Below are 26,248 nucleotides of genomic sequence, written 5' to 3'. Positions count from 1 at the left end.
GGATGCCTCTGGAATCTGTCAAGTAGCAGAAAAATGCAGAGAGCTTCTCTGCCAGCCCCACCTCTGCCCCACCCTGGGTACAAGTAACATCTCAGTTTTTGGCAGCTGGAGGCTGGGAGACTTCTGACCCAAGGGATTTTCTTCAGTAGTAAAGCCTGGGCTCATTGGCAAGGGTCCTTAAGACCGGAAGCTGAAACATCTACACTTAAGAGATGTGCCCAACTGGGGCCCTCTTGGTGTCCTCAGCCCAGAGCCTGTCGGGGCTGGGAATGTATCAGCTCGCGGACTTTCAAGGGACCTGGTTAGCGTTCCCTTGGGGCTTCCTCCCTCACTCATAGTGCAGTCCAAAGACTGCATGGGTCTGGGCCTCAAAGGTCCGCTGCTCCGGAGGCGGGTCGCTGCTAGGGGGAATGCCTTAAGTCCAGTCTGGTCTCTCGGCGCTAGGGGAGGAGCGCTCCCTGGGCTTCCCTCGGGGAAACTCCTCCTCCTTCTCCCCTGCGGACAGCCTTTCCCGGCCGTTCCCTCCTCCTGGCGGAGGTGACCGGGCACCTGCCTTTAGGGGTGTCACCTTGGCTCCTGGGACGCCGCCTCCGGAGATTTAAGCGAGAGCTGGAGTAGGTCGTATACGTGGAGCAGACGAGGAAACCAAGAGCTCGGACAGAGGAGGAGAGGGGCGGAGAGCGCAGCAGGTGAGCAGTGCTCCGGACAAGCTCCGAGTCCCGGCACAGACAAGAAGTAGGGGTGACCCGGGTCCATCCGGCGGTGCCGGGCCTGGGCGTCTAGGGTACAGGTGAGTTAGGCGAGGCTAGGGCGCTCCGGGTGCGACCGTCTCGGGACTGAGCGCCCCCAGTGTACGTCCTGGGGACTGGGAAGGGGCCCCGACGACCCCAATCCCGTGACGCGCGGCAGAGATCCCAGGTCCACTCCGTAAATTCGCGGCTCGGCATGTGGCCTTGCCGGTCCTTGACTAATGGCTAGGAGAAGAGAGTCCCTAGAGGTAAGGGTCCTTTGGCTCGCGTCACGTGCTGATATCCTTTTCTAGAGCACAGAGCCAGAGGTTCGTCCACAGTTCTCTTTGTTTCGGGAAAATCTCGGCAGTCGGGCTGGTTACCTGAACTCCTTCCGCTCCTTGGTCCCTACTGAGGTGGAGAGAAACTGAAAACTGGCTGAGATGCCAAGGACCGATACAGGCGGCGCTGCTGGGCCCTGGGGATCTTGGCAAGACTAGAATTGTCAGCCACCTGTGGGAAGGGAGTGCTCCAGCGGTCCCGTGCTGTGACCCGGTGCGACGGTGCGGGTCAGATTGCCTTGGCTTTGAGCATTCACTGGAACCGGCTTTGGAGGAGCTGGCTCTGGGACAGCAGGCCGGGCTGCCAAGGGCAAACTGTCTACTGGAAAAAAGGCTGACCACCTGGGCATCTCATTGGGTGGGACTTGGGATGGTGGCAGGGTGACCCAACAGAAGGTAGGCAGTGGACACGGTGTGAGAGAACCTGCAAGCCCAGTTGAAGAAATTAACTGTCCCATGGCCCGAAAGTTTTATGTGTCCATGCCCCCAGAGGCTGTGGGTGGCTTGTGGCTGGGCTTTTGCTTGCTGGGAGGGAGCCCAGGCACCTTCACAATGGCCCCTACTTCAGTCTAGAGCATGTAAAGGCCTCTAGCAGCTTGTTTAAGGGAGGAGAAAGCCCTAAATGTACCTAGGAAACAGGGGTCCCCCGAAAGGGTTGGGCTTGCAGACCTTTCATGCAAATGCTTACCTTAATCCTAGAGCTAAGATAAACCATCTAGTGCTGGCTCCTTCACAACTGGCAGGAGCCAGCCATTGTGGAAAGTTCCAAAGGTCAGGCCACTTACAAGGTGTAAAATCCAAAGTGAGGTGGGAGTTGTTTACCTGGTTTGGGAGGAGGGGAGAGGTTCTTCTGCTGGTGAGGGTAAGGCTGGCTTCCTTCCTGGTAGGAAGGCTAGAGGACAAAGGAACTGAAAGATTCCAGCTAGATAAGGTGGCCCACTCCCCACCTTTACCTGCCTCTACTGATGAGGTGCTTGGGATCCTTCTCAAGTGACCTGACTGGTCATATGATGGTAGAATGAAAACTCAAAAGCCAGGTGTGGTGAGATTTATCTTTAATTCCAGAATTTGGGAGGCAGAAGCAGACACATCTGGCAGTCTGTGAGTTCAAGGCCGTCAAGGCTACCTAGTGAGACCCTGTGTAAAGAGAGAAGGAAGAAAGAGGAAAGAAACTGAAGAGTGTCACCAAAGCATGAGACTAAGCTCGAGAATTGAGAGGTGCTCTTGTGGCTGGACTCATATCTTAGCCTTTGGTCTTTTTAGGCATCTCTGACACATGTTCTCAGCTCATACCCAGGTTTGGTCTTACACACGCACACCTTTAAAGTCAGCTTTTCAGCAACAAGGTCTTGGAGTCAAGTGCAGAGAGCCTTGCCTGTGGCATGGTAGTCATTGGAGGAGGAAGTTTGACCATACTGCAGAATAGTTACACACTCTTCATTTCTTCTAGCTGGACACATTCTTTGTAATCTGTTTACCTCAGCTAAAGAGAGGCTGATACAAAGGTTAGGCAGTGTTAGGGTCCAAGAGTCACTGAAGGAAGACCCCAGACTCAAATAGTATACAAAAGCAAAGAGCATGTACTCTACAGAAATTACCAGCATGCGGGGTGGGTGTGGGAGGGGTCAACCATTCATCAAAAAGGGCTCACAGGCCCCTTTTTATGCAGGACTAGAGGAAATTTCCAGAAGGGTTAGGTCACCTCTGATTGGTAGGGGCAAAGCAGTGTCATTAGTACAATTTTGATTGGTTGCTAAGTTTCTCTATATTTGGTGGGGGCTTGAAGGATTTTGGAAACCAGCTTAGTTCTGGCCTTGTTATCTCCTCTAACCAGGTGTCCCAAGAGCTGATTCAACTCCAGACTTATTCTCCCTAAATCAAGGCTGTCATTAACTAAAGACCTGTTGTCAGTGGCTCCTTCTGAGGAGCCCAGCATGCTTCCCAAGAAATTGAAATTTTTATTCCCAAGGTTTTTGGACCTCTCAGTAGCTTTTCTGGTGCCTCTATGGGAGAAAGGGGCAGAATCAGGGCAGAGCACAGGGCAGCTGCCTTAGTAGGTCAGTGCTATAAGCATTGGACTTTCAAGTAGAGATGTGTAAAAGAGGCTTTGTTGACTATAGCTGAACCTAGGGCCACACAGTCTCAATTCTTTTTTCTCCCCATAGTCCTGAGGTCACAGTGTGGCAGCATGTCAAAAGAAGAGGAGATGAAAACTGAGAATGAAGTCTAGGGAATCTAGATACCACAGGTGCTCTAGGGCCAGGCTGCTATACTGCCTAGTCTCATAGGCCTACCCCTGTTTGCAGCACCACAGTGGCCAGGACCTGGGATTACTTAATGAGCCAGAAGGCTGCCTCTCTGGGTTACAGGGTCACTGACTGACAGACACTTGTGCGACTATCCTGCAGGTGATAAAGCATGAATATGTGAGGTGTGATATTACAGAGACTGCTCCCCGTGATTAGCCTAGCCTGGGACCAGGAGTTACCAAGAAATGGAAACCAAAAGTCTAGTTGACTATATCACTCTTCACATTTAAGTATTAAGGGAGCCTATAAAGTCTTGGGGGAGGGGGCCTTCCTTAATCTGAGGTCATTGCCCTGGTCCCAAGTACTCTTCAAGCCCTGAAAGTGGAAACCAGGAGGTTTTGTAAGGTCTGCAGAAAGTTCTGTGTCTGGGAACTCCTGTTCATCCCAAGCACTGGGTGGGTATTAAGGAAAAAAGGAAAGGTGGCTGGTCAGTCAAGTGGCTGATCAGTTTGGGTTCCTGAAAGACTGGAAACTGGCCCTGTTGGTGGCCCTGTTGGCAAAGGAGACATCTAGGGATGGGCAGGAGAGCTCCCAGGGAGCCACACAACTTGTCAGAGGCTTTTCAATGGGAAAACCTCTATCCTCTCTGGTTGAAATTGCTGAGTTTGTTCAAGCTCCTCCTTACTTTCTGGAATACTCCCCAGGGGCCTCCCAAGCTGCCCCCAGGGGACCTTTAAGAATTCAGGAATTCAGAAGTATCATGATCATAAGAGCTGAGACCTATAAAGGCTGACTGGGAAGCCTTTATGTGGAGTCCCCAGGTATAGTGGATCTGGTAATGAAAGATGGTGGTTCATGTGTACCTCATTCCAGGGGAAACTTTGGTTTAAACCTGCCTGTGGGTTCTTGGGGAGGAACATGGTCAGTTATGTTTTATCTGATCAGAGTGGCAATTCTAAAGGATGGTCCCTGGAGTAGACTTGGGATTCTGGAAGGGAGTCGAGCTGGACCTAGGGCTGCTTCTCTCAGCAGGTGGTTAGCAGGAGAAAGAAATAGGAATGCATAGGGGCATCTTGGGCAATGGCAGCTCTTGGAAGGAGAATCCATGCGGGATACTGGAGGGTATGTATTTTGTCAGTGACGTACACTGTGCACAGGGTAGACTTTGAAGAGCCCAGAGACTGTAGCAGTGGAGGCAGTGGGGGAAGGGAGGAGGTCTGCCTGCCCGGCTGTGTACACAGGTGAGCCATCAGGCATGGGGGCATGGGCTCAAGAGGCAGGGAACGATAACAAAGCACCTAGTGGCTGTGGAAATTCACACAAGGACAATGGATAGGCAGAAGGCTTAGCCTCAATGCTGACTGAAGAGTGAGGTTGACACTGTAGTATTTTCAAGTTAGTTGAATCGGCAGATGAAACAAGTCTGGCTTTGTTATTGTTTGTTTGCTTAAGGTACAATACAAAGAGTCAATTTCCTTTTAGTTTATTTAGTTTGGTTTCCATGGGGCATCCAAGCAGGTAGCTCTGAGCTCTTATCTGAACTCATACAGGGTCAGAATGATCTGACATCCAGACACAGGAAACGGATTTCTAGAGACCATAAATTTGGAGGTCATTCTATACAGAACTCCAAGAGGTGTTCAAGTTCACTACATTATGATGTGTGGCAGTGACTTTTCACCATATCGGGCCTCGTAGCAAGTGCTTAGTCATTTATGGTCTAGAATGTGCTAGACCATAAATGAATGAGGATTTTGCACTTTCCACTAGCTCCCATACTCAGGCAAACTTTTGAATTGGTTTAAACTTTAAAACTTGGTTTTCCTGCTCTCAGTCAAAGTCTGCCTTCTGACTGATTCCGATCTTGAATCCTGAAGCCAGCCTCTAGGTTTACATGGCCTGAATCAGGTCCCTTCTCCACATAGCAATAGCATAAATACTGGAAGGCAAAGCTTGTTTCTGTCATATTGAGCTCAGAGCTGGAAAACATACTTTCACTCAATCTTTATAACACCTCATTTATTAATCATTAATCTCATTAAACAGATCCACCTGAGTAAGGCCTTTAACCTGAGCCAGGAGCAGGAACGTGTGCTAGAATTTGCCTGCCATGACCTGGGGCCTTTCTGCCTGTATCAGTGTTAGCTCTAGGCAACTGAACTTTTCGTTGACACCCACTGTATCCGACTTGTGAAGCTGGTAATGTCTTAGTGTGAGCTTCCCATTCTTGGCTGTTCAATTTTATCTTATTCATGTAGGCTCTGGAACTAAAACTAAAAAAAAAAAAAAAATTGTGTGCATATGTATGTGCATCTGTGTGCCTGTATGCATGTGTCTCTATGTGTCTTTGTGCAAGTATATGTATTTATGACTGTATGCAAATCTCTGTGTGTATGTCTGTATGTTTGTATATGTCTCTGGTCTGTCTGTATCAAGTGTGTGTATGTATGTCTCTGTGTACACGTTTATGTGTATCTGTATGCATATGTTTCTGCATGTGTGTCTTAGTATGTGCCTCTGCATATGTGTGTGAATGTGTGCATTGTCTCTGTGTCTGTATGTGCATTTGTGTATCTATGTGTGTATGTGTTTAATATGTGCATATGTATCTGTGTTTGTGTACGTGTGTGTGCACATGTGTCTTTGTGTGTGTGTTTCTTCCTAGTTTGCTTCTCTATTGCTGTGATTAAACAAATAAAAAATACCAGGGCCAAAATGACTCCAGGATAAAAGGGTTTATTTAAGCTTATAGTTTATGGCCCCTCATCCAGGGAATTTAGGGCAGAAACATGGAGTCAGGATGAAGCAGAGACCATCAAGGAACTTTGTTTTGTGGCTTGTTCTACATGATTGTTCAACCTACTTTGATCACTTTTCCAGGGTGGCATTGCCCATGGTGGGCTGCATCCTTCAACTGCCAGTCAAGAAAATTGCCCCATGGACTTGTATATAGGACAGTCTGATTCTGATGGAGGCATTTTCTCACCTGAGGTTCCCTCTTCCCAGATGCCCCTACCTTGTATCAAGTTTACACACAGACAACAGACACACACAGACACACACAGACATACATACACGCAGACTCACAGACAGACAGACACAGAGGGAGAGGGAGAGAGAGAGGGAGAAAGATTGATTGATTTTTATTTTTGGTATGGTACAAAAACCAAAACAAACAGACTTAATTTTCACTCAAAAAAGCTTGTAATCTCCTTTGGGACAACAAGGCATTCACAGAAAAAGAAATGCAGATGACAAGGGCCTGCCTTTTCTGAGGTGTTTTGTTTCATTTTCTTTCTCTCCCCCTAGTTTTTGGGAGCTGGCACTACCAACAAGCCAGGCCCAGCCACTCATCTCCAATATACAGCTAAAGAAACAAGTCATAACAAGGAGCAGAATGAGATTTATTCAGTGTGGCCACACCGGGATGAGGAACATTTAGGGGTCCAGTGACCCCTAAGTCCTTCTTACATGAGAAGTCCTTACATGAGATCCATGCCTGAATAGAGGACAAGAAATGTGGATATCTAAGCAGTCCTGATCAAGGTCACATACTGAGCCATCATGGTCTCAGCTCCAGTCTTTCTTACTATGACTGTATAAGCTGTCATACCTGTGTGAAATCTTTTCCTGGGAAGCAAGTTCTTCTGGCTGGCATCAGGCTTCAGCATTTTTCTACTCTACACTAGGATTTATGAGGTACTTTTTTGTTTTGTTTTGTTTTTTTGATTGTTGTTTGTTTTTGGTTTTTGGAGACAGGTTTTTTTTTCCCATGTAGCCCTGGCTGTGCTGGAACTCACTTTGTAGAACAGGCTGGTTTTGAACTCAGAGATCTGCCTGCCTCTGCCTCCTGAGTGCCAGGACTAAAGTCATTGTGTTGGCTATTCCTGGTTGTTAACTTGACTACATCTGGAATGAACTATGATGCAGAAATGGAGGGCACACCCGTGATCCAGATCCTGAGGCTGGAAAACACAGGCTTCTGACCTGTATCTTGACATGGGATGACACATGCTTTTGATCCAGATCTTGAGACATAGTGGTCATGAAAACCTTAGGCCTGGTACATGCCTTTAATCTCGGGAGACAGAGTCAAGCAGATCTCTGACTTCAAGGCCAGCCTGGAACAGAGCAAGTTCCAAATCCAGGCATGGTGGTAAACACCTTTAACCTGGGCCGTACCTTCTGCTGGAGGCCTACATAAGGGCAATGGAAAAATGGAAAGTTTCATTCTTCTTTTGCCTGCTTGCACTTACTGGCCATCAGATTTGTTAGAACCTACTTCTTCAGGACTCTAGCTTATACAGAAGACCAGCTGAAACACCTAGCCTTGTGTGACTGAGCAAAGACTAGACTAGCCTCATATGACTGAGCAGCTTCTAGACTCTTGGGCTCCCCTTTTACAGCCGCCCATTGTTGGGTTAGTTGTACTGTAGACTGTAAATCATTCCAATAATTTCCGTTAATATATAGAGATATTCCATAAATTCTGTGATTAGAGAACCCTAACTAATACAGTCATGTACCACTATGCCTGCCCCCGAGGAGCTCTTAGTTCTTCCAGGTCCATTGTTTTGATAGTCTGATAGTACAAGTGTCTCTCTTTAAATATCTTCTTCCCTGACAGAGCAGTATCCCCATGTCCAGTACTTGTCTATGCAGAATGCTTTGCACCTCTACCCTATACTACTAGTGACTAGCTTTCTCCTAACAGTACACTGTGCCCCTTAGAAGAGAGAATATCTTATAATGTGACTTAAGCCATGGTTCTCTTCTGTGTGTTTATTGGCTGCACAGTGTCTCTTGATGGTGGCAGTGTGATGGCAGAGGTAGAAGAAAGATTCTGGGGTCCCCTCCCACTTCTAGCATCTTGAACAGTACCTGGCACTCTGGGGGCCTCATGAAGGAGCCAGCACATGGGACAAGGTGTGTGATGACATCGGTGGACTTCAGTAATTGGGGTTATCCCACGCTCTTGAATGAAAGTATCAATAAAAATGTCATCATTTTCAGAGGAAAGGACTACAAGGCAGTTTTTGTTTGGGAAAGAGTTTTTTTTTTTTTATATCATGGGGTGGGACTGGACTCCGCAGTGTTGTCCCGTTGTGTGACAACTGAACAGGTGATTCATGAGCTCATACTAGACAGCACCAGGGTGCTGTGTTCCTTTGAGATGGAGTGGATGAGGCTGCCATCCAGGAGCCCTTAGAAAGCTTGTCCTCATTTGCTTTCTTAACCTTTAAAGGACAGTTACCCATACTTCCTTATGTCTAGTTTTTCAGAGTCAAAGGCAAGCATCAGGTTTCTTTAAATGACAGGGTAGCTCTTTTATCTGGTTATGTCTTGCTCCTTTCAGAAGTCAACATGTAGGAGTCAGAGCCACATGTAACCATGAAAATCCCCATTTAGAAGATGACCAAGATTGAATGTGACTCCCTGGCTCTTTTTGACACCTTTTCCAATCATACCCAGTGTGGGCATCTCTTCTTTCTTTTCTTTTCCTTCCTTCCTTCCTTCCTTCCTTCCTTCCTTCCTTCCTTCCTTCCTTCGCCCCCCCTCCTCCTTCTCTCTCTCTCTCGCTCGCTTGCTCTCTCTCTCTTTCTCTCTCTTTCTCTCTCTCTCTTTCTCTCTCTCTTTCTCTCTCTCTCTCTCTCTCTCTCTCTCTCTCTCTCTCTCTCTCTTTCTCTTTCTCTCTTTCTTTCTTTCTTTCTGAAAGTTTAGGCTTCCCTCTCCTTCTTTCCCAAGTTCACGGTAGCTGAGTTGGGCCCTCCTTTTATTTCTGGCTTCTATGTTTTGTGGGTCATGGGATCCCTAGACAAGATTAGGAGTCTCTGCTGGCTTCTGCTTCTGATGGCTTTCCCTTGACAATTCACGGCCATGCTCCTGGCTCCCTACTTGCATGAATTTCAAGCACTCATTCATTGCTCCTTTCAGAGGGCTTCCAAACTGGGAAGGCTGCCTGCCAGTGGATCCGTTTTTCATTTCCTGAAATGTTAACCAAGACTGAAATTGGTGAGCTAGATCAACAAGCCAGAAAGAACTTTTAGGAGTGAGAGCCAGTGCAGCTGGGCTCTTCTGGAAGGACACTGGGCAGGGCCTGGCTGGCCCTGCTTATGGGAGGAAGTCAGGCACCAGGTAGATGTCCACGCTTAGAGTCTCTTATTTGAAAAGTGGTGGCAATTGCATCATTTTAAGAGGTTTAGGTGTTTCCTATATATTTTAAATAGCGATTCTTCTCACTGTATGGTACTCAGTTTCATTCTCATGCCCAGAAAGGTCTACAACAGAAGAAATGAAAGACTTGATGCATTTTTACTGTGGTCGTGTTCAATGTTCAAAGCTGTAATTGTCTTTCTTCATTGCAGGTTGTTGGTTTGGGGGGCTTCTTGTGTTTAATGATCCAAGTACTAGCTTTGCTTAGGAGATGAATCCGGTGGCCTCTGCTGCTCCCTTCAGAGACACTGAGCTTTGAGGGCAGCTGAACTTCTCATTAGCTTGGAAGAATTTACCAATACCAATCTGCAAGTGTTGAAGGAGACACTAGAAGCCTTTAGAGTTGCTTCTTTGGTGTGTTGGAAATCATACCCATGGTCTCCTGTGTGAATGTCAAGTACTGTATCACCAAGATATGTCCCCAGGTAAAATTAGTTTTATTTAACTCTTACTAAGGTAGCACTGTGTACCAACACCAATCATGTTATTGCTAACATTACTCAATGCTCCTGAGAGTAGTATAAAAGGCTGCATCTCTTTTCTGTCTTGATAGAGACTGAGGCATAGGACCTTTTTCAGGTCACAGCTAGTGAGAGATTGAATCTACTTGGGATCCAAGTCTCACCTAAAGCCTAGTGTGTCCTGGCTTCTAGCTATGTAGTACTGCCTACTGCTTTCTGTGTACCTAAGTATTAGGCTTGTATGTGCATGTGTAGTATAGTGTATGCATGTGTATGTATTCATGTGTGTGTAGGTGTCCATACACATGTGTATATGTATGGAGACCCAGAGGTGGATGCTAGGTGTCTTCCTCAGTCTCTTTCCACCTAATTTCCAGTCTAATTTTGAGATAGGGTATTTTACTGAGCCAGGAGTTTACTGAATGGGGAAGAGTATCCATTCATGTGTTAGGGATCCTGCTTGATCTGCCTCTCTAGTGCTAGGATTACAGGTGAGCACTTCCATGTTTAAATTTGTAAGGGGATCTGGGATCCAAACTCAGGTTGCCATGTTTGCTTAGCAAACACTTTGCCCACTGATCATCTCCCCAGCACTCGAGTATCTGGTTCTTATAGATGAAGAGGGCTTATCCTTGCTTCTGAACTTCTTCCAGCCCTCCTGGGCACAACATCTGGTGAATAGATGCCACCCCAAAATGGTTTCTTAGAATAATCTTGGATCATTTCAAGTCTAGCATGGAGGAGTGAAGCAAAGCCCTTATAGAGAGGATATCAATGAAAAAAAAATACAACAGCCTCTACTGAAGCAAGGTAAGGTAAGGACTAATGGATTCAGGAGCATCGCAGCAGATGGATGGACCAGGGAGGGAGCCAGTGGTGAAGAGACAGCTTTGATTCTCAATGCAACAAATGAGAATGGGAACCTACAGCCATGGAACAGAATGTCTGCGAATAAAAAAATCAGTAAGAGATGAGATGGGTGGAAGGCTAGCCTGACTTGACAGGGTTTCTCCTGAAGGCAGGCCAGGCTCACCAGGAATCTTTTGAGGATGGTAGAGGGCTGAGAATCTACTCAAGTATTTAAAGTTGAGATTCTTAGTAAACTGATTTATCAAGGCTTTATTAAACTAGATGTCATGAGACAGTGCACAGAGGTTCGGAAGCTTGATAAGGCTGTGGGTAGAGGACAATGATGGGAAAGATTGGTCACTTAAGTAAGGACTTTATGCTGATGGCATCTCTGGTCATTACTGACATTTCACACGTGGCTACATATGCAATGACCCAGTCTAGCGCGCCCCCCTTCGAGCTTTTGCGTCCGCGGAGAAATCACGAGACGCAGGGAACAGGTAGTTACTGTAAATGAGGCTTTTTAATCTTTATCACCCACGTGGAGAACGTGGAGAGACGCGGAAGGGGAGAGCTGAGGAAGGGGCCCGGCTTAAGTACCATCTAGAGTGACGTATTCACTTCTGGTTGGCTGTTCGTTCACCACCCAATATGCCTCGGGATTGGCAGTGGCTAAGGCACGCCTATCTGCCTAGCAACTGCGCAGCTAACAGCAGCTTCCTACATCTCCCCCTGTTTAAATTATTAATATGAAACAGCCTTTTGCCGAATAAATGTAGTACCAAATAAGATTCGAACTCAAACCCGATCAAGCAAACTCCATCTTGGGGGGGGAGTAAGCGATCAAGAGCTTATAGCCCGAAGATTTTTCCTTACCCTTCTAGCAGCTTCCTACAACCCAGGGTCTTCTTTTCATAACTACAAGTTGTCGGGTTGGTCTAAGTAGTTTGGCATCATTTTCAGTTAGAGTTTGCAATGGTGAACAAATTGGGGGTGGATGTCTACATCACACACCTTTCCTTCCTTGTGATGAATGACCGATAGAACAGCTTGAGGCAGGATTTTTCATGGATCACTGTTCAGGAAATGCATCCATCATGGCCCAGAAGATGTGGCCCAGGACCAGCTCTTGTCTGCAGCAGTGGGAGCATGAAGCAGCTTGCTGACATCCTAGTATATCAGGAAGCAGGATCTCTATCCAGAAGCAGAGCCAGGGAGTAAAGCTAGCCTGTAGATCTATGTTCAAAAAGCTCTGTGCCTTTCCCAAGCACCCCAAACTAGCTGGGGTGTTGTTTCACATTTGAACCATAACAATGTGTCGTAAAGACACATTATTTACTAAAGCTTAGGCAATCCTGTGAGGCTTATATAGAAGAGTCAAATGCAGCCTGTCTCTAGTATTCAATTGTAGGCCACCAGTTCCATGCAGTTGTCTGCATAGACACACCTGTAAGGAGGTCAGGTCTGACCCTGTCAGTTGCTTCTCTCCTGTCTACTCTCTGAAGACTCCTTTCCATGTACATTTGCAATGAACTTCATCCTAAGTGTGTCAACTGTGTTATCTGCTTTGCAGAGATGGAAGTGAGATCTCAGGCTGATTCAGTTATTTGTCTAAGGATGCTTTGGGGAAAGGGCACAGGCAGAAGGTAACCCTGAGTATTTGTCTTCCAGGCTTGCTGCTGCCCTCTATGGAGCAAGATGATGGGTCTTGTGTATTTTTCTCCCATGAATCTTCCTTTTGGTAAATGTAACTGGGAGGGTCCATTACTAAACTGTGTAAGTGTGGAAGGGCTCGGAGTCCCATGGGTCTCAGCCCTGCGGTCTTCTCTGTAGGCAGGGTTCTCTGCCTGTCCAAATTTCTTCAAGGTTAGGCAGACTCTCCTGGCCACAGTAGTTCAACTTGTACCCCAGGCCCACTCATGAGTTTCTCTGTACCCCAGAGGAGGACATTAGGTTGTGTGGCATAAACACACCAGGAATGAAGAAACATGGGAAAACATAGGTGAAGTGAAGGCTGAAGGCCAGGGGCAGAACTGCTGCTTGCTGTGGTATAATGCAACTTTCACCCAGAGTCTTCTAAAGCTAAACTGCATTAAATATTACTGCATGTGCTTCTTCCCTTCAGGTCACCTGGAGGAAGCCACATACTGACCTCCTCATGCTGCTGACACAGGCAGGATGGCATTGAACTCAGTAAGTGGTTAGTTCTTACGTCTCTGACCTTTTCCTTGTTCTTTCTTCCCTCTGGTATCTTCCACAGGTGTCCATCAGTGATTTTAGGGAGCAGTGTGTAAGAGCAGGTGACCCTTTGGACATTCTTCAAGATGTTTGTATTAGTCACTGTTCTGTTGCTGTGAACAGACTCTGTGACTAAGGCAACTCTTATAAGTAAAAGCATTTAATTGGAGGCTTGCTTACACTTTCAGAGGTTTAGTCTGTCATCTTGGTAGGGACTACGGTGGTACATAGACAGTTTCTGGAGCAGTAGCTGAAAGTTCTATATTTTGACCTATAGGAAGCATGGGCTTTTAAAGCAAAGGTCCACTCCCTAGTGACTAAGCATTTAAATATATGAGCCTGTGGGGACATTCTTACTCAAACCACTAGTTATGTTGGGAAGATTGAGACAGTGAGGGAAACCACCAATGCAGGGAAGAAGCTGATACTGTATGTGTTTCCTTCTTCCTTCAAGGGCAGCAGGTGTGTATACAGGAGAGGCAGGATAGGGGCAGAGAACATAAATTTAGGGAAGAGAGTCTGTGACAAAACTGTCAGTGTCTGCCTATCAGTAACTGGGGATCCACCACATCTGGATGAGGCATTGGGTGGCCCATTCCTGCTGGGAGCCCACTCCCTATGGCAATAAAAGCAATTGTCTTTGTCATCCTCAAGCCTGGTCAGTTCACCATACAAGTTCCACATTTATAAATACTTACTTGCTAATAGAAATATTTCTCCAGGTTCTGTAAAATATATGCCAGTGTCCTATTCCCATTTTATGAGTCTCTGCTACTTTTTTTTTTTTTTTTTTACTAGATCCCTTTATAATTTTAAGAGCTTCATCCAGGACAAAGTGCTAGGTGATTCTTGGTCTTTCCTGCTGGAGAGAGGATGGTTTGGTTAGATGATTTGGTTCTGGGACAGACACTCACCTGATTTCTGAATCTGGAATGCTCTGTCAAGATGGGGACAGCTTTCACTGTCCCACCCCTCTAGCTTCAAGTCATAATCTTTGGACTTTGAAGGAGAGTGCTAGTGAGTTATTAAGCACAGATTATTAACCTTGAAGTGTTTGTATTAAAATTCTCAACCTTTAAGCCAGCAAGACAGCTCTATAAGGTAAGAGATGACCTGCATTCAGTCTTTGTGGCCCACAGGGTAGAAGGAGACAACCAATTCTCACAGGTTGTCCCCTGATCTCTGTTTACACACACGTGCAATACACACAATAAATAAATTAGTTTAAAAAATCTGAACATTTAGTGGCCCCTACCGAGGATACCTGAATCCAGAACATGATTTCTCTGTCATGCCTGAGGCCCATGAGAAAGCCTAAGCAGAAAGGGAGCTAGAGAAGTTTGGGGTAAGAGCCATTAGATATAGATGAGGGTAACTGTGGCCTCCAGGAGAGGTCCAGTCACTGAGAGAGTGGGGAGAGTGAAGTCCTGACAGACTGCTAGGCTGCACTAGGAGTGCAGCCTAGGGAAGGTCATGTGAATGGACTAAGTGGAAGGATTTATACCCGAGCAGAGGATCCTGCCCTTTTCACATTTACACAACACATACTTTGGACCCCCAAGTTCCCCTGAAAGGGCACCTGTGCCCTCAGCATGCAAATGCATGCACTCTGTAGAGATGCTTACTCTGAGCTACCACCACCCTGGTAAGAGCAAACGGGTAGAGAGTGCCAACTATAGCTGCATGAGAGAAAGGACCCTGGAAGAGAATTGCCACAGGAGCCTGTATCATGGGTTCCTAGCAGTTTCTCAGCCCAGCTGAAAAGTGTATTTACTACACCCAAGGTTGCACACAGGACCTGAATGTGAGGTCCCTTCAGGAGGTGAGTTCTCAGAGATGAGCTATTCTGAACCTTGACATCAGCCTGGCTTATAATTTTCACACCTCAAGGCTCAGGGGATGACCTAGAGGAGGAACTAGAGAATGGGTTTCTCTAGGTATGTGACTTTTGACCCCAAACTTGTATGTATTTTTCCTTTGTTTTCTACAGAATCTTAGTTATTAGTCACCTTTTCTTTATTTCAAAGAACAAATGATGGAAACAAATGGACCAGGAAACCAAAGCCAGTAAAACACAGATAGTTGAGCATTCTAGTTAATTCAGAAACAGAGTCTAGTCATTTTAAGTGAGTTGCTGTGATGCCAGAGTAATTAGCAATCTGCTGGCTCTCTCCCTGTCTTCTGTGAATGATTCTAACTTTCTAAACTTTTAGGATGAATGAGAGCTTTAACTGATTTATTTCCTTTCCCATCATTTAGGGGTCACCTCCAGGAATTGGACCTTACTATGAGAACCATGGGTATCAGTCTGAGCACATCTATCCCCCAAGGCCACCTGTGGCTCCCAATGGCTACAACTTGTATCCTGCCCAGTGCTACCCATCTCCAGTGCCCCAGTATGCTCCAAGGGTTACAACGCAAACCTCAACACCTGCCATCCACACACAGCCCAAGTCCTCAGGAACACTGTGCACCTCAAGTAAGACTCTAGCACTGTACCACAAGGGACCACAGTTTCTGGATCTGCCTTCTTTTGTGGTCTCTTATTTCTCCTACCTTGTCAATAGCCAATATTTCCTATCTGCCTTCCACTCTGCCTTACCTCTCTTTGGCAGGGACCTTCCTCTCCCCATGGCCTTTGGTGCAGCACTACTGTATGCTTACCCAGCTCAGCTGGACTGTTAGGGCATGGTTTCTCAGTCCCTTCTTGCATCTGTGCTTATGGATGTGTTGTCTTGAATCAACAGTAATCCCTCAAGGTTGGGACTGAACTGTCTTACATGTTATTGATGTGCTCAGAATACAGAAGGCTCAGGGTTAAGATACCTCCTGTGACTAGTCAGAGACCTGTTGCCACTCTCATATCTGACAGTACTTGCCCTAGCAGAAGAAGGGTCTTCCTTATAAGGGGGGTTTCTCCCCTTCCAGGGCCTGCCCACATACTTTTTAGGGGAGCCAGGCTGCCCCTCCCATAGCACAAATACTCTCCTAGCCCTGGATGTATCATGTCTTCCCCATAACCCCTTAACCCCCTTGCAGCCCCAGAACAGTGCTGAAGGTTGAATATGAGAGCTGAATCTCTTTCCCTTCTCCTTTGGCCTTTCACTCAATGGTTATTCTCACTATCCAGATTCCTTACCTCTATGTTCCTCCACCTCTTAATTTAGAATGTTCCCAGTGTTGTCTCTCTTTTGTAAAGGACACCAGTGGCTCTGTTAATTAGCTATTTTTTATATTTATTTTTTAAAAGTGTGTGTGAGAACATGTGTATGTTACATGTGTGTTGGTGCCTATGGAGGCCAGAAGAAGGTGTTGGAATCCTCTGGGGCTAGAGTTCCAGGTATTGTCGGTGGTTGTAAAAACTCAACACAAATACTGGGAACTGAATTTGGATCCTCTGGAAGAGTAACAGATGATCCTAACTGATGGATATCTCTCCAGCTCCACACCAGCTTTTTAGCAGATATTTTCTGCTTTATGAAATGAGCACCTGTCTGTGTGTTTCATGTATAGTTCAAGGTTGATAAGGAAGTGAATCCTGTGAGCCACCCATCACCTCATCAACAATCAAGTGATAGGCCTTGGGTCTCAGGAATCTGTCTGTCTTACTTGGACATTCCTGGCTTTCCTGCTGTCCCCCTCTACTTCTGAGTGGCTTTTCTGTCCTTTGCTCTGCTCCACCTCTAGTCACTTGCTCTCTTTCCTGTCTCCATGAACCCTTTTGTTTTAGCCCAGCTGAGGTGCAGAAGACCTGACCTTTACTCACCATGCTGGCTGGAAGAAAGTCAGGGTAAGGAACTGTTAGTTGTCAGAAGCCACAGAGCCTCATGTAAGGTTGCACCTCCAAAAAGACTGTCCTGCCTCTAGTGGTCAGCCCAGAAGGCAGAAGGGTCCCAGTGTACCCTACTGAATACATTTGCATTCCCAGGAAGTAATCAGGAAGTGACAGATATGGAGCAGGACATGTTAGTTTTCTGTCAGTTGCCTGTAAATAGGAAGGATACACACTGAGGTGTAATTTTCACTGTAAACCTGCATTGTAAAACCTCCGGCTGTGCTTTGATAAAATCACCATCTGATTGGTCAGCCTTTCAGACTAAAGTCTTGGGCTTCCCACCATTAGCCTGCCAGAAGTACAGACTGATGTCCATGTCCCATGAACTGGAAAGTAATTTAGTGATTTTATTTTATTATTTTTTTGCACTTACTTTGACAATGTTTTTAAAGTCACTGGGGTAACTCAGTAGTAAAGAGCACTAGCTGTCCTCACACAGCACCTGAGTTCCTCTACAACTCCAGCTGGAAGGAATCCAATGTTGTCTCCTGGCCTCTGAGCGTGTACACACACACACACACACACACACACACACACACACACACAAAAGAAAAATGAAACAAGTTGTTGTTGTTAGGACATAATATTAATCTCTGAACCTGTGTCCTACATTAAGCTGGTAGCACTAGTTTAGAAGTCAGGAGTGTAAGGACATTCTGCTTTGGGTTTATCTGTTTGCTTTAGCAACTGTCATGGAACTTACCCATTTGAGTGGCAGTGCATGCACCTGCAAGAGCCTTTAAAGATCAAAGTCAACAGTCCTGTGATGCAGAGATGCCATAGGACTGAGTCAACAGGCTCTGCTGAGAAAGATGGATATAAATGAACAATGGCCCGAGACTGAACCTTCCAAGTCTATGTTGTGCAGACTGTAGCTGGTGACAAATGCCTGTTCAGAGGTGAAATGGGGGTTTCTTGCTGTACACATGGTCCTGAGAAAACCAGCCAGATTGTGACTCTGCACATGCCCCAACAAGAGGTGAAGGACACCTGATTTAATCTCACTTACTCACCAGCCAAGTTACTGATTCAGTGTTTGTTTTTTTCCACTGAGCTAGGTTCCTGAACATGCTAGGCAAATGTTTACCACTGAGCTACACAGGCAGCTTTAAGCAAGTTATTTTATCTCAGATACAATGGCATGCAGATAAGTTGTCCAAAGAGGAAAGTGTGCTTGGTAGTTCATCAGGTGAACCATAAGGAATTTCTCTTGTGGGTTTCTTGGTGGCTCCACCCTGGTGCCTGAAGGCACCGTCACCCCTCACTGCGTTTTGATAAAATCACTGCCTTGTGAGGTTTTCAGACCCAGGCCTCCCCTGTGAGGCTGCTGAGAGTACAGGTTGCCCACTTTACCATAGGAGCACAGTCCCTGTTGATGGAGATGAGGACAAATTCCCAGGCATTTTTTATACCATTAGCAGGATGTAGTAACCAGATGAAAGCAAGTCTTTCAGTCCTAAGCAGGTCAGCTTGGGTCTTTTGGCTCCAGAGCCTAACCTGAGCCTGCCCTGTTGACTTCTGGAAGCATAGTGGCACTGCAGCTGGAGTCCCCAGGCCTGAAGGCTCTTTCTAACCTGGGACTGTCCATTGCAATACTGTTTCCCCTGCCCTGTATTCTATCTCTCAGCCTTTCTTCCAAGGAAAGCTCCAGGAACCCCTCCCCTTGCTCCCTGCAAGACTGGGAATCCACCTGGAGGGGGAGTTGCTGGGAGTGACCAACCCCTCACTGTTAAGAGGCCAAATTTCAGACTCCCCAGGGTCCCTTCTCTGCCATCTGGCTCTTTCTTTAAACCTTGATGCTACTTTTGGCTTAAACCTCTGTCCAGCAGTGCTACCCCTGTTTGTATGGCTGTAAGATATCAGTGAGCTGTTGGAAATAATTCTTATTCTTAGCTGAATTTTTATCCTTTTTTATGAGTGCCTGGACATACATATGTGCACCAAGTGCATGTAGTGCCCACAGAGGCCAGCAGAGAGCACTAGATCCCTTGAAACTGGAGCCAAAGTCAGTTGTAAGTCACCAAGCGACTTCTGCCAGAACTAGTGCTCTTAACTACTGAGCCTCATCTCCAAACAAAGAGTTCCTTCTTTGTTTTTTGTTTGTTTGCTCATTTTAAACATTTATTTATTTGTGTACCACAGAGTGTGCAGAGGTCAGAGTAGTCTGTTGGATTCAGCCCTGACCTTCTACCATGTAGGTTCTGGGGACCAAACTTAGGTTATCAGGCTTGGCATTAAGTGCCTTTATCTGCCAAACTATCTTGTAAACCTCCCCCACAATCCCTCTGGCAGCTCAGTATTTCAATTTATACACTTTAGTTTAATTCCACTGAACTGTGATTACTGAAAGTGTCAATAGCAGTAAGTGGCTAGTGGCTGTCAGATCCACAAGGTTCTTTTAGCAGCCATGGATGTAGAAAGAGTCTCTTAAGCATCACCTGTAAATAAAAACCAATGACCAATGAGCTGCAGGAGGAATTAGAAGGTGGGACATCTGGCAAGGAGAGAGAGAGAGAGAGAGAGAGAGAGAGAGAGAGAGAGAGAGAGAGAGAGACTGATTGATTCTGGGAAATAGTCAGATGGGGGAGATTTGCCCTTAATTCTGGAGGAGACAGTTGTATAAACCCAAGGAGAGGTAACTTACCATGTGGAAGACATATGATAGAATCAATAGGGTAATTGAGTTATGAGTTAGTTAGGGAACAAGACAAAGCTTATTGCCTAAGCATTTACTTATAAATAATTTGTTTCAGAGTCGTAATTTCTGGGAACAAAGTGGCCAGGAGGAAAAACCCAAAGTCACCATAGAAAGGATAGGTGCCCTACCTGGAGCCCCCTGGGAGCCCCCTGATGTTTTGGGGGACAATATTATATAACCCATTCTTGCAGTTGCTGAAACCAGGCAGCTCTCCTCTTTGAGTTATGTGAACACTGGTTCATTTTCAAACCCTTCCTGAGGTGTCCCAGATGTTTTAAGAGCTTAGCGTTGCTGGATTTCATGTCAAATTAGAGCTGCAGCTTCCATTCCCCAAGCATGTTTTCATGCTACAGAAGCGTCAGGACTCTCAGAGTGGTACCCTTAACATTCAAACTAACTAGTATGTGTGTGGCAATCCTGTTTCTTAGGGTGGTTGTAGCTCGGTATTAGAACACTTACCTAGCATGGGTGAAACTCTGGGTTTGATCCTTAGCCTCACAAAAACAAATGAATAAATCGGTGCCTTTTCTAGCCCTAACGTGGTACGTAAATGGGCCCATGTACAGCAGCAAAACTAGGACTTTTGGCTGCATGCCAATGTTAATGTGTACTCATAAAATCATTCTGTTTCTCAGGCTCAGTGTGGTATTCAGTGAGGAGCATGCAGAATCCAGTACCTTATCAATAGGCTTCAAACTGGGTGGTTTTCCCAGCTTTAGGTAATGCAAGAGTTCTAAGCTAGTTTAAAGGTGCCCAGGTTAAGTAAGTTGCTATGTGTAGCAATTGTACTTTGGACTTGGACTTCTGAGATCCTCCCCTTCCTGCTTCTCCTCCTCCTCTTTGTTGTATTCCAGGCTGGCCTTAAACTCGTGCCCCTGTTCTCACCTCCTGGAGTTACAGGCAGGCATGTGCAATCATGCCCAGCCTGACACGTGATATTTTCAAGTTCAATGACTCTAAGCATGGTGGAAGGACCATCTTCTTACAGCACTGATCTGAGCATCCCTCTCTTCCACAGAGTCTAAGAAATCACTGTGTATTGCCCTCGCCCTGGGCACTGTCCTCGTGGGTGCTGCTGTGGCTGCTGGTTTGCTTTGGAAGTTCTGTAAGTTTTGGGCTGGATGCTGCCCTGGTGTGCATGGCTGTGACTATGACCCTTCTCCCCAGGCTGGAGGAGCCACCTGATCCTCCCAATTTGACTTCCCTTGAGGCCAAGGCTGCCTGCTCTTTCCTCCCTTTTCTCCATGCACATGTTTGACACTGTACTCTTGCTTCCCTAACTGGTGGCTTGTGGGAATCCTAAACTAGTTCTCTCATTCAAGTACCAATCGTGCTGTACCTTGCTGAGCTTCTGTATACTTCCTCCAACAAGGCCACACCTATTTCAACAAGGCCACACCTTCTAATGTTGTCATTTCCCATAAACTAAGCTTATTCAAACCACTACACGTGGCAAAGGCATGTTTCTTCCTTATAAGGAGGTGGTTTCTCCTGTTCCCTGGACTTGAGAGCAAATGACAAGACCCCTAAGGGCTCTGCAGTTCCTTGGATACTCAGCCTGATGAGTTTTCCTCCCTTTCTCCCAATCCAGTGTCAGGGTACAGCAAGTGCTCTACATCCGAGATGGAGTGTGGGTCTTCAGGCACATGCATCAGCTCTTCTCTCTGGTGTGACGGGGTATCACATTGTCCTGACGGGGAGGACGAGAACCGGTGTGGTGAGTTGGTCCTGGCTCAGGAACCACTGGGCTCTGTATCTCTGCTACAAAGTGGCAGCTGGGGACAGCCAGGCACAGTGCTGAACACAGGTTCAGGATTGTGTTTTTGGCCCTGCAGCACACAGAGTGATAGGGAGGGGAACAAAACCAACAAGGACTCAGTAACTCGAACACACATGTTCCCAACTACCATTGGATGACAGTTAAAACAAGCAGGCTGTTGAAAATAAGTTAGGGTGCACTATGCTGGTTTTAAAATGAGTGCCTTTAAGGTCATGTCTAATGTGACAGCATTGAACAAGTATATTTGCTTTTTTCTTTAAATTATTTACTTAATAAATGTGACAAGCTAAGCTTGTGTCACATTTGTCAGGTATAGTGTGATGTCTCTATTCATGTATCCCCGTGGCTGGGACAGTCACGCTGCTTAAGATATATCCCCTGTGCTCTTATGGTGGGCTTTTGTGGTCTGTCTTTGGATAGACAGTGTGCGGTTAACTTTTATCACCATCTTGTACTATAGATCGCTTGAATTCATTCTTCCTGTGAAATTAATATTTTGTGTATTTTGACAAGCTGTCCCCAACCACTCCTTTACAGCACTACTCTGGTGAGCACTTCTCTGATCTCAGCTTCAGTGAATATGACTTCTGGATCCCACGTCCTTGTGGTGCTTGCCTCTCTGAATTGACTTACTTCCCTAGTGCAAAGTTCTTCAAGTTTGTCTGTATTGTCACAAGTGACAGGGCTACATCCTTTCTAGAGCTGGATCCTAGTCCGTTGTGTACATGTACTGCATTTCTATGCACCAGCTGATGGATGCTTAGGCTTGTTTCCAGACGTTGGATTGCTTGATCATGTGATAAAATTCTGCTTTAGTGGTTTCAAGGAGCCTCCATATTGTCTTTCATTACTGGTTAGACACATTACAATCCCATTGCTGATTTCAGAGGCTCTCTCCTCTCTCCTCACTCTCACCAGCACAAGCTATGTTCAAAATTTTAATGATAGCTATTCTGTTTTAATGGGCACAAGGCAATATCCCTTTGAAGAAGTTTTAATTTTGTATTTTTAAATTAAAATAAATTTATTTATTAATTTATATATATTAAATTTATATATATTTATAAATTTATATATATAAATATATTTATATATATTAAATTTATATATATTAAATATATATTTAATTATATTAAATATATATGGCAGGAACGGAGATGCCATGGTGCATGTGTGGAGGTGGAGGACAGCTTTCGGGAATTGGGTCTCTCCTTTCACTACAAGGATTCTGGGAGATCAAATTCAGCTTGATGACAGGCTTTCTAACCCACTGAATCTTCTTGAATGCATTTGTCTTCCTTGTGCTGTTAATTTTTGAAGCTAACTTCAAGGACAGTCAAGAGGCTGAGCCCAAGAAAGACACCTTTCTTGGAGCAGAGCTGTGTTAGTCATGTTCCAGAATCTGAAGCTAAACCATTTGACATTCTGGCACCATGGGCCAAGCCTGCTGTCTGGCTGCTCCATGTTGAAGGGGTGATGAGGTGATGCAGACCCTGGGTTTCCCTGGCTCTGCAGTTGACAGTGAACCTCTGTCTTGCTGCCTGCAACAGCTGTCTTGTCTGGCTTTTTTGACTTTCTTGGAACTCGTTCCACAAGCACTGCTCGTGCCCAGGGGCTGAGGCCAGCCATGGTTCCTCTCTGACTTCCTGTTAAGTTCAGATGTGTCCTAACCCAGGAGCCATTCTCCAAAATGGGAAGTTCGTATTTCTGTTTGATTCTCTTCAGAAATCTACCAAGCTTTGCTGTCTCCACCCAAGTGGTCTCCAGTATCCTTGGAATTTGGGGTAAAAACTCACAGACCTAGTTGTCCAAGGTGGGTTGTATTTATTTAGCGCTGACTTTGGGTGGGGGCAGCTTTCTGCTGCATTCTCACCTCCATGTCCTGTATGAATTAGAATCTGTGGCATTGGTCTTGGCTCAAAGAAATTCCCATGGAGGAGCATGGGTCCCGGCTGTTAGTTCACTTGAGTGGACCATTGCCTGTTCTGTGCCCCCCCTGGTTCCTCAGCCGATGTGTGCTTGGGGGATACAGTGCTCCCAGCTTAAGATGGCTCTTTCCCTTTCTTTGGGTGACAACGAATGTCTTAAGAGGCCAATGTCTGTGTTGAAAATGGCTAAGGCGTCATGTGCAGTAGATATCACTGTATTTCTGCTTCTGTGTATATGTGAGCACATGTGTATATATAAACTTTCATTTCATTTTATTTCAATACTAGATAGAAACCAGGACCACACACATGGAAGGCCAGCATTCTTACCACTATCATGCATTCCTGTGCATACACTACTTTTTTTGAGGCAGGGTCTCCTTAAGTTACCCAGGCTGGTCTCAACTCATGATTCTCATGAAGGCTAGATTTCAATGCCGAGGGTGTAATGCTTAGGTTGTGAGTAGACAGTAGGATACCTTCTTAGGAGCTGAGCTGCTAGGAAGGCATTTCCATTTGAGGTTTGGGTTTGTGCAGTTTGCAGGTTTCATATAAAAGGGGCAGATGACCTGACATGGTGTGTGCCCCGTATAGATGGGAATAGCATACTTCCATCCTCTCTTTCATGTCTGCTATTAAATGTTGGCCCATCCAGCAGGGCATTGAACAGGGTCCGGGGAGATCACCTGAAAGAGAGAATGGGGGAAACAGGCAAACGCAAAGAACGAGCGGCTTGTCTATAGTCTGATCAAACCGCTGATTTTACTTTTTTCACACAGGGGTTATATACACATAGAGGCAGGTTGTGGGGAAGGGGATGACACAGGGGCGTAGGTGTTCAGGGGGAGTACAGATCTCTTCCAGAAGAGGGTATCGGCTGGGTGGAGGTTCAGGGAACAGGTCACTATGATTCTGTCTATGAATCACTTGTCCTTATATAAGTTGGTACTATCCACCAAGGCTACCTATCCACAAGGTCTATGACTATTAGTTCTTATCCAGGCTGGTAAATTTCCACCAAACCTGCTTGTTTACAAGAAGCAAAATGCAAATGAACAGTTCAGCATTCATGTAGTAATGCTGGGGCACTTGTCAGGGACACGTGTGTTCTGCCAGGGCATGGGATTTGGATGTGAGATCAACTTGTTCAAAATGAGAGCTTAGTAGGGACTTTGTGTTGCTCTGTATTTTATTAATTTTTTAAAACTAGCCTTGTTCAGGTCCCAAGAGATTACTAATCTCCCCCTTTTAAAATATTTTCTTTTAAAATAAATTTAGAAAAATATGTGTATGTGTGCTTCTCAGTGTGTGTATGCTTCATTAGTGAATTGTCCCAGGACCACAACAAGAAGGCATCGGATTCCCTGGAGCTGCAGTAAGGGGTTGTTTTTGAGCTACCCAACATGGGTGCTGGGAATTGAACTTGGGTCCTTTACAAGGGCACTATGTGTTCTTAACGACCCAGGTCATCTCTCCAGCCCTTTCCTAGGTTTTTTAGCCTAGACATTTCATGTGTTTGAGGTTGCCTAAGCTGTGAATTTCCTTCATTTTGTGTTTTGCCTTAAAGGCTCATTCATATAGTGGCTCCTGTCAGAGCTTGGCTCCTGTCAGAGATTGGTTCCCATTGACAGCTGGGTGACTTTCCACTATATTGCTCGACTGTGGCATGTTTCCATTAATGTGATCACTGGTAGGCTGTGGACCATTGTGAAGAATTTATGTCTGAATATTTATTTGGAATTCTTTTAGAATGCTTTCAATCATGGGAACAGAGATTCATGGACCCTCTTTGTGTGCAGCCAGGGCCTTAGGAAGAAACTGTAGTGGTGTGTGTGGGCAGTGTTAGGATAGGACAGCAACTAGAAGGTATGGGGTTAGAGTCAAGGACTCACAGAGCATCTTTCTCCTTGAACAGTTAGGCTCTATGGACCAAGCTTCATCCTCCAGGTTTACTCATCTCAGAGGAAAGCCTGGTATCCTGTGTGCCAGGATGACTGGAGCGAGAGCTATGGGAGAGCAGCATGTAAAGACATGGGATACAAGTGAGTATGGCAGCCCAGGAGAAACACAATGCCACCATAATGACACTGAAAGACTGTCTCTACAGCTCTGTGTATGTGCCAGGGACTGAATGCTGTAGACACTTGTCACCCTCCAAAAGCTGGTCCTACAACCCCATCACACGACACTGTCAACCTAGCCTCACTGCACCTGTCCTACATCTTTCCTGGCTACTTGGGATTGCCCATGGAGTGCTGGGGTGCCAAGAGGAAGGGTGCAAAACAAGAAAAATAGGTCACATTCTGTCCTTGGAGTTAGTCAGATGAGCTGGGCCTTTTTTCTGGACACTGTAAGTGGGAGCCACCAAAGGCTTAGGGCATGGAAGAGACTTGGGCAGAGTCACACTTAAGAATTCCTTTCTGCTGGGTGATGGTGGTGTACACCTTTAACCCCTGCACCTAGGAGGCAGAGGCAGGTGGATCTTTGGTATTGAGGCCAGCCTGGTCTGCATGAGTTCTAGAAAAACCTGAGCTACACAGAGAAATGTGGTCTAAAAAAAAAGAAATAAAGAAAAAGAAAAAAAAAGATGCTCTTCCTGTGTGCAGCAACCAGAGACATTGGACAGGGTTGAGATGAAATACTGGAGTATCTTCTGCCATCTTTCTGGCCAGGGGCTCCAGCATTGCCCAGTGTCTTCTTTCATAGCAAAGCACTTGAGGTTGGGTACTTTATAGGGGATGGGGGTTCATTTTAGCCCAGCATTCTGGAGGAAATCAAAGATCATGTGTTGGCTTCTTGTGAAGGCCTTGTACTGTTTCACCTCATGGTAGAAAAGTGGGAGAGCTGATGAGCACATGTGGTGGGGAAGATTGAGGGGGCTGGATCTGCTGTGTTCTACAGAGACTTAAAGTCAACCCCTTAGAACAG

General features: G+C 45.9%; 1 protein-coding gene across 4 annotated transcripts in view; it reads left to right on the top strand.

Annotated features, from left to right (window-relative positions):
* The first annotated feature begins 522 nt into the window (after positions 1-522).
* The window catches only part of Tmprss2 (transmembrane serine protease 2), a 39,158-nt gene continuing 13,432 nt past the window's right edge, over positions 523-26,248 (top strand). The window contains exons 1-7 of one of the 4 annotated variants that reach the window (XM_076911139.1): positions 523-689; positions 12,513-12,582; positions 12,967-13,034; positions 15,339-15,558; positions 20,631-20,717; positions 21,204-21,329; positions 25,236-25,362. In XM_076911139.1, the coding sequence (XP_076767254.1) occupies positions 13,020-13,034; positions 15,339-15,558; positions 20,631-20,717; positions 21,204-21,329; positions 25,236-25,362 (575 nt within the window). In that variant the 5' untranslated portion in view covers positions 523-689; positions 12,513-12,582; positions 12,967-13,019. Of the gene's footprint in view, positions 791-12,512; positions 12,583-12,966; positions 13,035-15,338; positions 15,559-20,630; positions 20,718-21,203; positions 21,330-25,235; positions 25,363-26,248 lie in introns of all 4 variants that reach the window. The other 3 variants (XM_076911137.1, XM_076911138.1, XM_076911140.1) reach the window with 3 other exon arrangements.

The sequence above is a fragment of the Arvicanthis niloticus genome, chromosome 12, assembly GCF_011762505.2.
Source record: "Arvicanthis niloticus isolate mArvNil1 chromosome 12, mArvNil1.pat.X, whole genome shotgun sequence".
Taxonomy (NCBI): domain Eukaryota; kingdom Metazoa; phylum Chordata; class Mammalia; order Rodentia; family Muridae; genus Arvicanthis; species Arvicanthis niloticus.
This window is presented reverse-complemented; position numbering and strand designations above follow the sequence as displayed.